The sequence below is a fragment of the Osmia bicornis genome, chromosome 8 (assembly GCF_907164935.1).
Source record: "Osmia bicornis bicornis chromosome 8, iOsmBic2.1, whole genome shotgun sequence".
In the NCBI taxonomy this organism is placed as follows: Eukaryota; Metazoa; Arthropoda; class Insecta; order Hymenoptera; family Megachilidae; genus Osmia; species Osmia bicornis.
In genome coordinates, this window is record NC_060223.1 from 2,328,863 (window position 1) to 2,342,976 (window position 14,114).

At 39.8% G+C, this 14,114-nt stretch overlaps 2 protein-coding genes across 3 annotated transcripts; one reads left to right on the forward strand and one right to left on the reverse strand.

Annotated features, from left to right (window-relative positions):
• Positions 1-7,939: 7,939 nt before the first annotated feature.
• Positions 7,940-9,541, forward strand: LOC123988038. The gene has a single exon (XM_046286666.1). The coding sequence runs from the start codon at positions 7,940-7,942 to the stop codon at positions 9,539-9,541; it is 1,602 nt and encodes a 533-aa protein (XP_046142622.1).
• Positions 9,542-11,308: 1,767 nt separating this feature from the next.
• LOC123988056 lies at positions 11,309-13,643 on the reverse strand. Of its 2 annotated transcripts, none has more exons than XM_046286793.1 (4): positions 13,495-13,643; positions 13,315-13,409; positions 13,001-13,134; positions 11,309-11,674 (listed from the first exon to the last, which is right to left on the reverse strand). In XM_046286793.1, exons 2-4 carry the CDS (start codon positions 13,357-13,359, stop codon positions 11,320-11,322), a joined length of 534 nt encoding a protein of 177 aa, XP_046142749.1. In that variant the 5' UTR covers positions 13,360-13,409; positions 13,495-13,643; the 3' UTR covers positions 11,309-11,319. The 2 variants fall into 2 exon arrangements, with proteins under 2 accessions (XP_046142749.1, XP_046142750.1); XM_046286794.1 differs by having other exon boundaries at positions 12,996-13,134.
• Positions 13,644-14,114: the final 471 nt, after the last annotated feature.

Here is a 14,114-nt window from a genome sequence, read left to right on the forward strand (position 1 = left end):
CTTGTAATTTCCTCATGAATGTCTGAATAAATGCTGAAAATAAAGAAGAAGAAATCATATTATTATTATTGATACATTGTACTCAACATTAATTTGGAATAAAGAATGTATTGAAGAAAGTAAGGTTTAATATTTCTTTTACCTTAAACATACTTCCAGATATATCTTGTAAGAAAGTAACTGCATTCAATTTCCACATGTTTTTCACTATAACCTATACCTGACAAACGTTAATACACATAACCATTTGACCTTATCGTTAGATATATGTAATCACAGGGTAAACTTTACTTTACCGGACCCAAAATTTTGGACCTTTATTTTTTTGATTGATAGGTTTTTTGCGTAGAATCTGAAAATGCAAGTCTCAACTTTAGGAATTCAGTGGTTAAAAAGTTATAAGCGTGTAAACTTTTACATTTTTAGCGGATTTGCTACGTTACTGTGACGCCATATTGCCTTATATGTATATGTTGGGTCGAAACAGACCCAAATCTTCTTTAAATTTCACGCGGCTAGTTTGGCCGTTGCAATGCCCTGAGACGGGTGCGCGTCAAAGAACAAATTGACGTCGCTATGCGTCGCCCACGCTGTGGGGAAGGGGTAGCTGGGTCTAGGGCGGTCGAGCGTACCGCTCGAGGGCCCTACACAGTTCTTCCTGATTCGCAAAGGGATACAGTACACAGTGTAATTCTTCATATTTATACAGTGTTCATTGAACTGGAGAGTTTTACCGTTCAAAGACGTAGTTCTATCAGATTACAAAGGTACGTAATCATAAAAGCGGCATTTCACAGCCCAAACACATACACAAACCAATAGCGGTCGTGACGACGACCCGGTAGGTGGTAACCACCCACGTAACCACCCTGATTATACATTACACATTGGCGCAATGCAAACTATACGCGGTCGTGACGACGACTGGGTAGGGTCGGTTGCTCCATGTAACCACCCTGATTACACAATAACAAAAACAAGCTGCCGTCTATCGGTCCAGCCCATGACGATTACATATCGTCATCAATAATAAAAAGCTGCCGTCTATCGGTCCAGCCCATGACGATTACATATCGTCATCAATAATAATTAGCTGCCGCACATCGGTCCAGCCTATGGAGACTCCGCGTCTCCATACAATTTAACACGCGATCAAACACGATCCAATCTGATTACGTGAAGAATAATCAGCCAAATCCAACTACACACATAAGACACACACCTCACATTGATACAAACAGATTATCAATAAATATACTATTTTATCGAGGTTTTTTTGGCCGCAAGGTCTTTTTTACCTCGGGGTATGCCCCCAAAAATTGTGTTTAATTATTTGTGCATTTATTTACCATAATGTCTTTCCTTTTACATGAACCACGGAGCTCAGACAAAAGGTTTGAGTTTCGACGCTACAGTATAACCTGATTGGTTCTCACATGGGCAGTACAGTCTGTTTGTAAAATAAATATAAACCTAACTAACTCAGACAGGGCCCAGTCTCGCGGTAGCTGCCGTGGAGATCAGACGTGTCCTGTAAGAGCCAGTTGGCTGAGATAGAAGTTTTTCATTTTGTGCTGGGGTTTTTCTTTTTCCTGTGGAGTGGCCTTTTAAAGCCTCTGCCGGGGGGGTGTCATCAAATACTGTCATCTTTTCCGGGGTTTTTTGTGTGAAGAACCTCGGAAGCATTTGGGAGAAATAGAGGAGAGTAAGGGTGTGGTTCCCCCCTGCGACGTTCCGAAGTCGCAGGGAGGAGTAATTATACCGATTAATCCAAGAATTAAAAGCTGTGAGGCGCTAAAGAAATTTAGATGCAAAAGTAAGAGTGAAAGTGAAGGACTAGAAGAAAGAAGAAAAGCGAGAAGATCGAAAAAGGTGGAACAATGTTCAGATGTGTTCGAGGTCGAATTCTTGGAAGAAGACGTTGGAGTTAAAGAGCTATTCGAATTTCTAAACAAACCCACAGAGGGTATGCGATTGGAGGAAACGAAGATGGAAATAATTGGTAGTAACGAAAAAACTAGCATAGAGGGCGCCGTGGAGGATCTGGTAACCCAGCAACTAGAAACTTATAGGAACATAGCAGCGGAAGAAGTTGGCAATATTGTAGAAGCCGTTACAGAAACGGAAGAATTTGAAACGCCACAGTTTCCGAGAACAGAAGAGGTGATCAAGGTGTTAAGCGAAGAGCCCAAGAACCAGAGAAAGGAGTTCCACGGTGGCAACCGTTGGGATCGGACGTGTTTAAGAAGGAGGAGAGTTTTAGGGAGTTTGTTCCGTAAAAGAGATTTGGGAGTGGTGTGTTATACAAAAATCTTTTGGGGGGTAGATTTATCAGCGAAATCGGGGATTGGGGTTTGCTTAAGTAAGTGGACCCCAATAAAATAGAAAGAAGTGAAAACGTTTTATCCCCCTGCGGCAGTTTCCTGCCGCAGGGAGGGGCCTCAGGTTTAAACTCAAAGAAGGGTAAGAAGAAAAAGGAGGGTAGATTAAAAGAGAGAAGTAAAAGTGAAGGTGAAAGGCTTAAAAAAAGTAAAGATAAAGAAGTGGAAAATAAAGGGGGATCTGAGGATTTTGAAGCGGAGTTTCTGGATGAGGACGTTGAGGCTAGGGAATTTTTTGAATTTCTGAAGAGGAATAAGAAACCGTCAGGTAGTGCCAACAGTGAGGAGGTAAATGTCGTGGAAGAAAGGAAGGAGTCTGGGGTTAAAGAGAAGCCAACGGAAAAGGCTAGTGAGAAAGTTGGTTGCCCTGAGGAGGCAGAATGCCTAAGTGTTGTTACCCCTGAACGGAAGAAGGGGAAGGAAGAAGAAGAAATTGCGACGCATTCTCGAAGGAATCCATTGGACAGTAAAGACGTAGCTGAAGAAAATAGGAAGACTAGGAAGAGAGGAGCGGAAGAAGAAACAGTAGTTGTGTTGGAAGGTAATAAAAGAGATAAGAAGGAAAGGAAAAATGAAGAAGTACGTACAAGTTTATTGTCTTCTCTAATAGTAGAAAAGGAGAAGGACAGTGACGGGAAGAAAGAAGAAACGGCCAAGGCCCTTGCAGATTCTGAAGAAAATAAGGACGAGGAAGAACAAAGAAGAGGAATTGAAGCAGTGAATAGACAGGAAAAAAGGTCTAGAAGACAAGGTGAGAACAATCAAATATACATGGAAGAATTGAGAAGTCGAGAATATCTGATAACGATGGTACTTAAAAAAGCAAGTGCTAGTAAATTTAAAAGAAATAATATAATTAAGATATATAAAATTATGGGAACAATGGCTCGTTATTTACGAGGTTTAAAAATGGTGGGTTTCAACAAAGCGGAACTTACTTTTAGCGACATGGCGACGGCAAATGCAATTCTGAAAATGGCGGAGCAAGAGGACTCTACTTTCGAGGCGTTTCTACCGGAAAGAAAAAAATTTAGGAAGGGGGTGATCACCGAATGGGAAGACTCGATTGAAGAGTTAATAGACTTTATTATGCCTGGACAAGGAGAATTTGAGTTTAATAGACTTAGTAAAAAATCCTATAAAAATGGTGTGAGTGAATGGACTGACGGAGTGGCAATTTTGGTTACGGTCAAGGGTGACCGTCTACCAACTGAAATCAAAATCGGTGAGGGTCATGTGGGGCTTAGAGTTTTTCCATACGTAGAGCCGGTAAAACAGTGTTACAATTGTTTTGAATATGGTCACATACAAAAGTTTTGTAAAGTTCCAAAGAAGTGTCTGGTGTGCCTAGAACGAGAGCATGGAAGATGTGATAAAACCGCGGTTTGTATGAACTGTAGAGGAAATCACACTTCGTTGTCAAAGACCTGTTGGAGGTATCAACGTGAGAGGGCAATACGCAAAGTGATGGCGTATAAGAATGTGGCGTATATAACGGCGAAAAGTATTGTGGCCAAGCAAATTGGCGAAGAATGGGACGATGAAGTGATTGGCAGAGAGGGGGGAAGTAGGGACTTCCCGTCCCTCCCTTCTTTACCAAAGAAGAGAATAGAATTCTGGGAATCAAAGGAAGTTCCCTGGAGTGGAGAATTGGAAGAATTGAGAGAGGCAAAGAGCAAAGCAGGTGGAAATATGAGAGGAGTAAGAAGATGGGAAAGAGAGCAGGACGGATCAAAAAGCTTTCCCTCCCAAGGACGAGGAAGAGGAAGAGGAAGAGGTAGGCTAGAAGAAGAAGAGAAATCGAGACTATCAGCGAGCAGGGGCATGCAGAGCCCAGCTATACGTATATCGAATATATATGAAACCCTCCAAACGGAGGAGGAGGAACTTAACCAGGAAGAAGGCGAATATGTCTTTGGAAATGGACTACCTGTGGAAAGGGCAATAAAAAGAATCAGCAACATTGAACTGAGAGCGCAAAAAAGGATGATAGAGCAGCTGGAAAAAAAAAAGGGAAGAGGAGTTCTTGTCTGACCTCATGAGGCTGATAGCCGATAAGGGGTATGAACAAGAGGTAGAGAAGTACTAAGGTGACAAGAAGTCTAATAACCAGAGGACGGAAGAAGAGGAATACATCTACTGGAACGTTACTAAGCATAGGCCGGATTGGCATGTTCAGATTCCAGAGAAAACGAAGGAGAAACTGAGAAGGAGACAGGAAAGGTATGAAAAACAAAAGGAGGAGAAGGAAGCAAAAGAAAGAGAATATGAGGAAATGGCGTCCAGGGCCCACCAGGACTTTGGCTGGACTAGGGAAAGAGCCAACCAGGAAGAAGATTACAGAAGAGGAAGATTGGAGGAACTGATGAAAAAAATTGAAAACAGAGTGTGTGATAAAAAGGTTTTAGATTTTGATGTTGAATCTGAAGGACAATAAAGTTTTGATGTGTTTCTGGTGTAGAATGCTGAGTGTAATGTATGTAGGAATGGTTAGTGTGTTTAAGCTAAAGGTAAAGACCAAAAATATTTACCAAATAAGTTTACTCCTTATGTTCAGGAGGAAAAAAAAATATTTTAGTTTTGTACTAGTTAGTAAGTTCGTGGAAATGAAAAGATACCGAGAGATAAATTTCTCTATCAGCTATGTTTATGATATATTTTGCAATAGATATATAACTTGTTGTTTTGTTATTAAGGAAAGCGGGTTACCTAACAGGCTTTCCCAAGAATCTGGAATTATCTTGCCTGTGAGGGCCCAAATGCTGGGTTTGAAAGTCTTTAGGATTAAAAAGTCTTTTGGTCAGAATGATTTGTTCAAAGGAAAGGTTAAGCAGAGGATTTGTAAGGTTTGGTATGGAAGAACCGAAATGATAGACATAAAAAATAAGGTCTGGTGGAACAACAGTAAAAGAGGAATGAAAGGTATGGGTATTATAGTTTGTTTTCAAAAAAACTTTTTATGTTTGTCCTGGATGGTGTATGGATTAGTTCTAAGTGATGCTAAAAGTTATGTTAAAATAAGAAAAGGGGGTTTGAAATGGAGTATCGATTGTATAACTAAAGCATTTATTAAATTTATACTTTTTTGTAGGCGTGTGAATCATTACAACATAACCTGTTACAAAGCTCGAAGGTTTTTAAGGAGGAAGGTTAAGGGTGAAGGTAGAAGGGGCAAAGAGAATAAAGAAGTGGGAGAAGAAAATTTCAAATGGCAAAATGGCTACGCCAACAGATAAGGGTAAGTTTGTTTTGGGAACCTGGAACGCTAGAAGTGTTAGGGGGAAAATAGGAGAAATTAAGGAAGCTATAAAAGAATTTGATATTGTGGGGGTCACGGAAACCTGGCTTAGAAAAAAGACAGATTTGTGATTCCGGGTTTTGATGTAGTTAGAAAGGATTGGTAGAGGACAAACAAGGGGGGGGGGACTAGCCTTCCTAATTGATAAAGGACTAAAATATACCGTAAGAAATGATTTGAAGTGGAAGGGTATTGGCAGGGAAATTCTTGGAATAACAGTAAGCTCTAACAAAAGCATATGGGATATTATTCTGGTTTATAGAAGACCGGGTGGGAGATGGAGTAAAGAGGATTGGTCTGGATTATTTAAGAATAAGAGACAGGGGGTAGAAACAATATTCATGGGAGATTTTAATGCTAGGAACAAGGTATGGAACTGTATGGTGGACAGTAGGGAGGGGTTATTACTGGAGGAGGTCGTCAGGGAAAATGACCTGTTTGTGGTTAACATTTTTACGAACTCGAGAATTGGGACGGGGGGGTAGACCCCCCTCAAATATAGATTTGTTTATTGGGTCACATTATGTAGTGGATAACGCAACAATAATAGAAGAAAATGAAACCATGGGGTCAGACCATCAGATTCTAACTCTGATATTAGGAAGTGAAGAGTTGCAAAGAATTAAAGAAGTGAGAAACTCCACTAGAAAGTTTAGGGAAGATAAAATAAACTGGGATCTTTTCTCCATCGCTACAGAGGCGGAAGCTGAAGGGTTAAGTAAAAGGTGGATAGAAGAGGCACAGAAGGAGGTGTCTGAGGTTATTGAGGAAAGATGTAAGGATTTTACCGAGGCAATTAGCAATGCTATCCGAAAAGCAGGGGGTGGTAAGGAACTGGAGGAGGATATTAATGGTAGGAAAAATAATAGGACTAGATCTGATAGGGCTGGAAAAAAAAGCAAATGTGGTGGGATGAGGAATGTAATACTGCAAAAAGAACTAGAAGAAAAGCAGTTCAGGCCTTTGTCAAGAGACCGATCAAGACAAGTGGATTAAGATGAGGGAGAGTGGAAAGCAAATGAAAAAATTAATAGAGGAAAGAAGGCTAATGCATGGGATGAATTTGCCGTGTCCATTGACTGCCACACAAGCCCTAAAGAAGCGTGGCAGAAAATAAAACAAATAAAGAACGGCATCGGTAAAACGGGTTGTAGAAATATGGATGAGGTAGAGATGAATAAGTTGGAGGATCAAGAAATAGAAAAATTCCTAGTGATGGATTGGGGCGAAGACTTAGGGTGTGATGTGGAAGAGGGTATGGTGGGTAGGACATATGTTCCCACATCAGAAGAAGGAATAGAAGAAAGAAATCCTGTGGCTTTCGAACCATTTGTTCAAAGGGATATACAGGAAATTTTGGACTCAATAAGAGCTTCCTCGGCACCGGGCGAGGATGGGATATCATATGTATGCATTAAGAAAATGGGAAAGGGTTTAAAGGAGTGTTTAGTAAGTTTATATAATTTAATCTGGGAAAGTGGGTATATCCCTAAAGATTGGAAAAGGGTGGTTGTAAAATTTTTAGAAAAGCCGGGGAAAAAGGCCCTGAGACCAATATCTTTGATTAGTTGTCTAGCAAAAATTTTAGAAAGACTTGTTAAGAATAGACTGGGAGAATGGGTGGATGCTGAAGAAATAGTGGATTGCAGACAAAGTGGTTTTACAAAGGGTAGGTCCACAATGGACAATTTGGTTGCGTTAACTATTGATATTAAAAAAGGGTTTAGGGAGAAAAAAACCACATGTGGAGTGTTTGTGGATGTTAAATCAGCCTATGATAAGGTAAACCATAACAAATTGATAGAAATCTTGAAGAGAAAAGGATGTCCAGTGTTGATAGTAAAGTTCATAGCCAACTGGCTAATGGATAGGACTGCGATGTGCAGTAGGAAGTATAGAGATCCAATGTACGGTTGGGTCAAGAGAGGAATCCCTCAGGGTTCGGTTCTTAGCCCATTGCTGTACAATATTTATACTGCTGAAGTATGTAGGGGCATTGAGCAGGACAGTGTTAAAGTATTACTCTACGCTGATGATATTGTGTTATATATCTGTGAAAAATCTGGAATATATGAAAGGAAAAATTGAAGGGGCAGTAGATATCCTAGTAAAAAATCTTAAAGGATTAGGGCTGAATCTGGCAGAGGACAAATCTAAAGCGGTGATTTTTTCAAGGCTAAGGGATAGGAAGAATATGGAAGTAGATTTTAGGGTGGGACGGAATGTTATTAAAAGTGAGGAGTCAGTTACTTTCTTGGGAATGATTTTGGATAAGACGCTAAGCTACAGAAAACACATAGAATTAGTAAAGGATAGAGTCAGAAAGAGATTGGACATTTTAAGGTTTATAGCGGGTATAAAGAAAGGGGTGAAACCGGGTACAATGCTGATATTCTTTAAAGGACTTATAAGATCTGTAATTGAATACGGTTTATTTGTTTATTTTTGGGATAATGTTAAGTCTCTAAAAAAAATAATGAGACTACATAATGCAGGAATTCGAATAGCCATGGGATATAGAATAACAACACCTATAAATGTTATGAATGTGGAGGCGGGTGTTATGGATTTAGAGTCTAGAGCTGAGGCTCTCTTGGAGAGATTTGTGATGAAACAGAGAGTAAAGGGGAAGGGGGTGGTGTACGATGCACTTATGAACTCCTTGGTTATAAGGGATGAAGTAGGGACTGAAGAATGGGATTCGTGGACAAGAGCATGGGGTAAAGCAGAAGGAGTAGCGGGAAGAATTTTAAAGGAAAGGGTAGACAGGTTTGAATGTAATAGGGAACGGGATTTCCTAGAAAAAGAGGGTGTGTCAGTGGATTGGGAATCAGGAAAAGAGAGAAAAAAATCCACGTGTCATGACTCCACCTTAGTTAGCAAGATTAAAGAAAGATTGTGGCCAGGGGGAAATAATGAAGATGTAACTGTAATTTTTACTGACGGCTCTAAAAAAGGTTTTGATGAACCTGTAGGGGCTGGGCTAGTATATCGGGGCGGGGATGGGGAATGGCAGGAGGAATCATGGTCGCTTAATAAAGTTACTTCGGTGTTCTCAGCAGAGGCTTTTGCAATTTTACAGGCTGTTAAAAAAGCAAGGACAAACTGGCATACGACCAGGGTATTAATCCTGACGGATTCGGCTAGCGTATTAAAGAAAATAATGGGATACAATAGAAGGATGGGTAATAATCCGTGGATAAGAAGAATAGTTAATGAAATGATGAAGTTGGAATTGGAACATAAAAATTTAGCAGAAAACCACTCGGAGTATGGTTTCACGGGCAACAGACTAGGGTTCGCATGGATCCCCAGCCATGAGGGCATTGAAGGGAATGAGAGGGCAGATTTAGTAGCGGGTGGTGCAACATATGGGGAGGAAATGTATGAACATGGTCTAGTAGAAAAAGATGTGATGAATTATATAATGAATTGCGCGTGGATTAGAAATTTTGACAGAGCGAAAATAAAGGGTGAATCGAAGGGAATAAAGTACTTCAGTATGGAAAATAATAATGTGGGTTCAAAAAAGCCATGGTTTGATGGGATAAATGGTCTGGGAAGGGGAGATATGGTCAAGTTGAGTAGGATTAGGGCCAATCATTTTAATTTGGGAGAATCACTTTTTAGGAAAAACCTTTCAATCGTAAAGGGGTGTGTATGTGGTGCGGAGTTGGAGTCCATTGAACACGTAATCTGGGAGTGTGATAGATTTTGGGAAAATAGAGAGGAACTAAATAGGTTCCTAATTTCTAAGGGTTTTTCGGAGGGATCTGATGTTATAGAAATGTTGATGGTGGGCGATTTGGGAGTAATAAAGCGTATTTCCAGGTTTCTAAACAAACTGGGAAAAGTTATATAATATAAAATAAGAGAGAGGTCAAGCAATTGCAAAAGTTGAAAGCATAGGTAACAGGTTATGATGTATGATAGACTAAAAAGTCTAAAGGGATGATATTATATTATATAAAAAAATAAAAAAAAATAAAAGAAAGAAGCTAGAATTAAGAAGTATGCAAAGCATTTGTAAACTAGGATAAGAAAGATGATGTAAAAACTGTTAATTTATATTTGGCGCTTTTGATGTTAGGCTATATAGGGGGCGCGTCCCCCTGAAACGCCATCTTGGGCCAAGCCCAAGAAAACGTAAATACAATACAATACGCAATGGGTTTGTTGATTTCCGTTGAATATTGTTTACTTGAAATTATCAAATGGGTCATTTGTCACTAGTTGCCGACACCTGAACTAGGATCTTTCTAGTAGAGGAAAAGTTTTTAATTTTGCGCTGCCTCCGAAAACTTTGAAATATATTTAGTATCCTATTTAACGATTAAGTAGATTGTATGAATAGCTGTGGAATACAGATATAAATGAAATAGAAATTATTTTATACTTTTTAGTGCATTTCGAAGTCGGATTTTTTTTTTGTTAAAAATTATTTTATTGTAACTTCGAATAGTCGGAACAAAAACATTTATTTAAAAAAGTTAATAACTTCTTCTAAAAATAATTCTCAGATTGCCCGTTCCTTCGGTTCTTCAGAGCAGGCATATATTTTTCAGCAGCGAGGAGTGCTACGGTGTGCTATGTAAAATCCACGCGTTTGGTCAGTCAGAATTTATCGGAGCGGGACAATTCTATCATTTGAGTTGAAAGAAGGATAGTATGATCACCGTACATCTCACTCTAAACACGCGCCAATGTTCGCTTTCGTTCTTCAGGCGTATCGTCGCGATGCCTCTGGCGAGATGAGCGTTGAATGTGTTTGTAAAAATACTTGAGGCGCTGTTGCCTTCCTAAATCGTGTTGCGCGCACGCTAGCTGAGAATGAAATCTTTCAAGTTCGTAACAAAACACGCAAGTGGCTCCACCAGGCCCAACGAAAAAACTGCTGCAATACCGACGTCCCGAATCGGAGAGGTCACATGCCGTGTCTACCCCCTTAAAAGTTACGAAGTCTTTTCGATATCCTGTCTTTTCATGCACTCTAAGAGGGTCGTAAATTTCCTCAAGAGTTGCCTTTTGCTAGTACAGGGTCTTGTCGTTTCCTGTTTTCTCTGGATCCCAAAGAAGGGATATCGACCGGCATCACGCGAAGATCTCCTCCGCCAAGCGCAAAAAGATCAGATCGATTTTGTCATTCAATTACGACGGATCACTCTCATTTTGTAAAAGCGCATTTGGAACTTTAGTATTTTTCAAATTGCTAAATAAATAGTTGAATTATAGACAGTGAACTACAGCTGTTTAAATCTCTTTCCGCGCCTTGCGAGCGGAGTGCCTCAGCGCTACACGGATAACCCTACCTGTGCCTTAAAGATCCCTAAAAAATCCCTATTCCGCTAAACGGACACGCAACATAATTGGTGACAGCGGTGGGATAGTTCAAAAAGGTGGGATAAACATTTAAAAAGGGATCATTTCAAAAGGTGATAATTTAAAAAGGGATAGTTCAAAAGCTGATAACTCGGAAAAGGCAATTTAAAACAGTGAAGTAACTGTAAAGTTAAATAAAGTGATTGTGACAGACTTATGTACACTTAAATTACTTTATCAGCTTGCGGGTGTGTATTAAACAGTTAATTGAACATTTTGCAAACTATTTTTATTAAACTGTTACAATACAAGTGGACAAAGTTAAACTCGTGCAACTTCTCCCTCTTGGGTTTTGGCGCGGTTTCCCCAAGAGCAAAGGGTAAATGCCGGAGACAGGTGATTTCGGCTGCCGTGCAAGCCATCCACCGAAATCATACACACCTCGTCCACGTCATCATTGAATAATTCCTGGAATATAGGAGAGGACGAAATAAAATCCAGAGACCTGAGCGGACTTCCCACGGAGTTGAGGCTAGCCTGAAGCAGCTGACTGCGGACGGATTTTATTGGAGTACTTGTTGCTGAGCTGGCAACCATCGAGCCAGAGTACTTAAGGACCTTCCCATAAACCGAGGCCAACCTGCTCAATGGTCCGCTGACGGATGGAGCTGTACACCTGCGAAAAGAAGGATTAGTTAAACAAAACTTTAAGTGACTTCTTGCAGAATATTAATTGATCGTTGCAACAAAACTGTAAGTCTAGAATATAAGCAATTAGATGGTAGAATATTAGTTTATAATCGTTATTTCTAATTCGATAAGATGCCGCCGTTTTTAAAGAAATTAGTAAGGGCCAAAAGGAGTCGCAAAAATAGTCTGCGTGGTGATAGTGTCGTTTTTGTGGAGGATGTTTCAGCGGAATCTCCTAGTATAGAGTCTTCTTCCTCTTTCGGTAGGTTTGAGTATCGATTGCAGGAGTCATCTCTTGTACCCGTCCAGTCTATGATACAGAGCTGGGGTGCGACAGGCGGCGTATCAATTCCTTCTAGTAGTACGGCTAATAATACGCTAATGATTCCGCCCGGGCCACTACCTTCTAACGTGTTAGATTCCTCTTCAGATGCGAATGGGCATCCGGCAAATAATTCGAGTCTAGACTCATTGCAACCCTCCTCCAACAATGCGATTAAGGACGTGGTCACGACACCGCTTGAGCTCTCAAAAACCTTTACTCGTACCCAGTATGACGTAATAAAGAGTTTCATTCATTGCCCATTCATTGCCCAAATCATTTTATTGCCCAATGTAGGCTTGCCGACACCGTAGCTAAACCTGAGGATAAAACCCTTTTAATAGCTATCATTCGGAACCGAATGCAACACCGGGTTTACAGGGACATAGTGGGTGATGACGATCCAAAAACCGTGGAGGAATTAATAGCTTTAATTAAATCCACATTTGCTCAGAATTTTAATTTAAACGATACCCAAAATGAGTTGAAGACCGTATGCCGCCGTGAAAACGAAACAACCGAGGAATACGGATTTCGGCTAAATGATATTTTAGATCGCGGGGTACAGGCGGCAAAGGAGGATTTAAATTCGGAGGAATTTGGGGGAGTTAAAAAATTGCTCATGACGAGCACGGTGACAGCATTTTTATGGGGATTGGGAAACGACGTTACCGCGAGTATTCTCTCTAAAGACGACGTTAAAGATTTAAGAGTAGCAATTAAATTAGCATCGAAAATTGAGACTCAGGTAAATTCATCGCGGACTTCGCAGAACACCAACGTTTCTGATGTAAATTCTAAAGTTATGATCGCGGAAACGCGTGATCGCAAATGTTTTACCTGTGGAAAGGTCGGACATATTTCTGTCGATTGTCGGGTGCGACGGGACCATCGTTTCATAAATTCAAGTCGCGACACGCTTAGGTGCTAGAAATGCGGTAAGGCAGGTCATACCGATGTATCATGTTATAGGAGAAATACTTACCGCACCTGTGCAAAAAATCCGCAATCATCAGTTTCTTCGACCCCTGAAAGTAGAAGAAATTCTTTAAACTCGAAAAGGTCTCCGGAAGCGGGCGCGACACGGAGGGAACCTCTGATATCCCGCGCCGGATCCACCGCATCTGCCGCGAAAATAATTTAATCTATAAAGCACAGTCAGCAGTTGTTTCGCTAGTACATGAGCATTTTCGGGATGAATCAGCTAGATTTCTTGTGGATGCTGGTTCACAATTAAATCTATTTAATTGGAAGGAATTAAAACCTGACTTACCAGTCAATGTAGATAAAATTTACTATCTTACCGGTATTGGCTCAGGAACGGTCCAGACTTGGGGTGATGTTGTCATTACTGTACATGGTATTCCTGTTCATTTTCAACTGGTTGAAGACGATTTTCCTGTTAAGGAGGCCGGTATTTTGAGGACAACATTAATTTGGAATAACGAATGTATTGAAGAAAATAAGCTTTAATATTTCTTTACCTTAAACATATTTCCAGATATATCATGCAAGAAAGTAAGGTATGTTTGCATAGTATGTTTTTGTTATATGTTCTAGTATTTCATTCCATGCTGGAAAATATCTGTAATGTATCTATTCAACTTTTCTGCTCCATAATTTTATGCTTGTAATTTCCTCATGAATGTCTGAATAAATGCTGAAAATAAAGAAGAAGAAATCATATTATTATTATTGATACATTGTACTCAACATTAATTTGGAATAAAGAATGTATTGAAGAAAGTAAGGTTTAATATTTCTTTTACCTTAAACATACTTCCAGATATATCTTGTAAGAAAGTAACTGCATTCAATTTCCACATGTTTTTCACTATAACCTATACCTGACAAACGTTAATACACATAACCATTTGACCTTATCGTTAGATATATGTAATCACAGGGTAAACTTTACTTTACCGGACCCAAAATTTTGGACCTTTATTTTTTTTGATTGATAGGTTTTTTGCGTAGAATCTGAAAATGCAAGTCTCAACTTTAGGAATTCAGTGGTTAAAAAGTTATAAGCGTGTAAACTTTTACATTTTTAGCGGATTTGCTACGTTACTGTGACGCCATATTGCCTTATATGTACATATAA

Bases quoted from the DNA above. Each gene is read 5' to 3' on its own strand.
- LOC123988038 (XM_046286666.1), top strand. From the start codon at position 7,940: ATGATTTTGGATAAGACGCTAAGCTACAGAAAACACATAGAATTAGTA.
- LOC123988056 (XM_046286793.1), bottom strand. From the start codon at position 13,359: ATGACAACATCACCCCAAGTCTGGACCGTTCCTGAGCCAATACCG. The intron at 13,135-13,314 runs GTAAGATAGTAA...TTTTCGCGGCAG, and splicing joins CCGTTCCTGAGCCAATACCG to ATGCGGTGGATCCGGCGCGG. The intron at 11,675-13,000 runs GTGCGGTAAGTA...TTCTTTTCGCAG, and splicing joins ATTGCGGATTTTTTGCACAG to GTGTACAGCTCCATCCGTCA.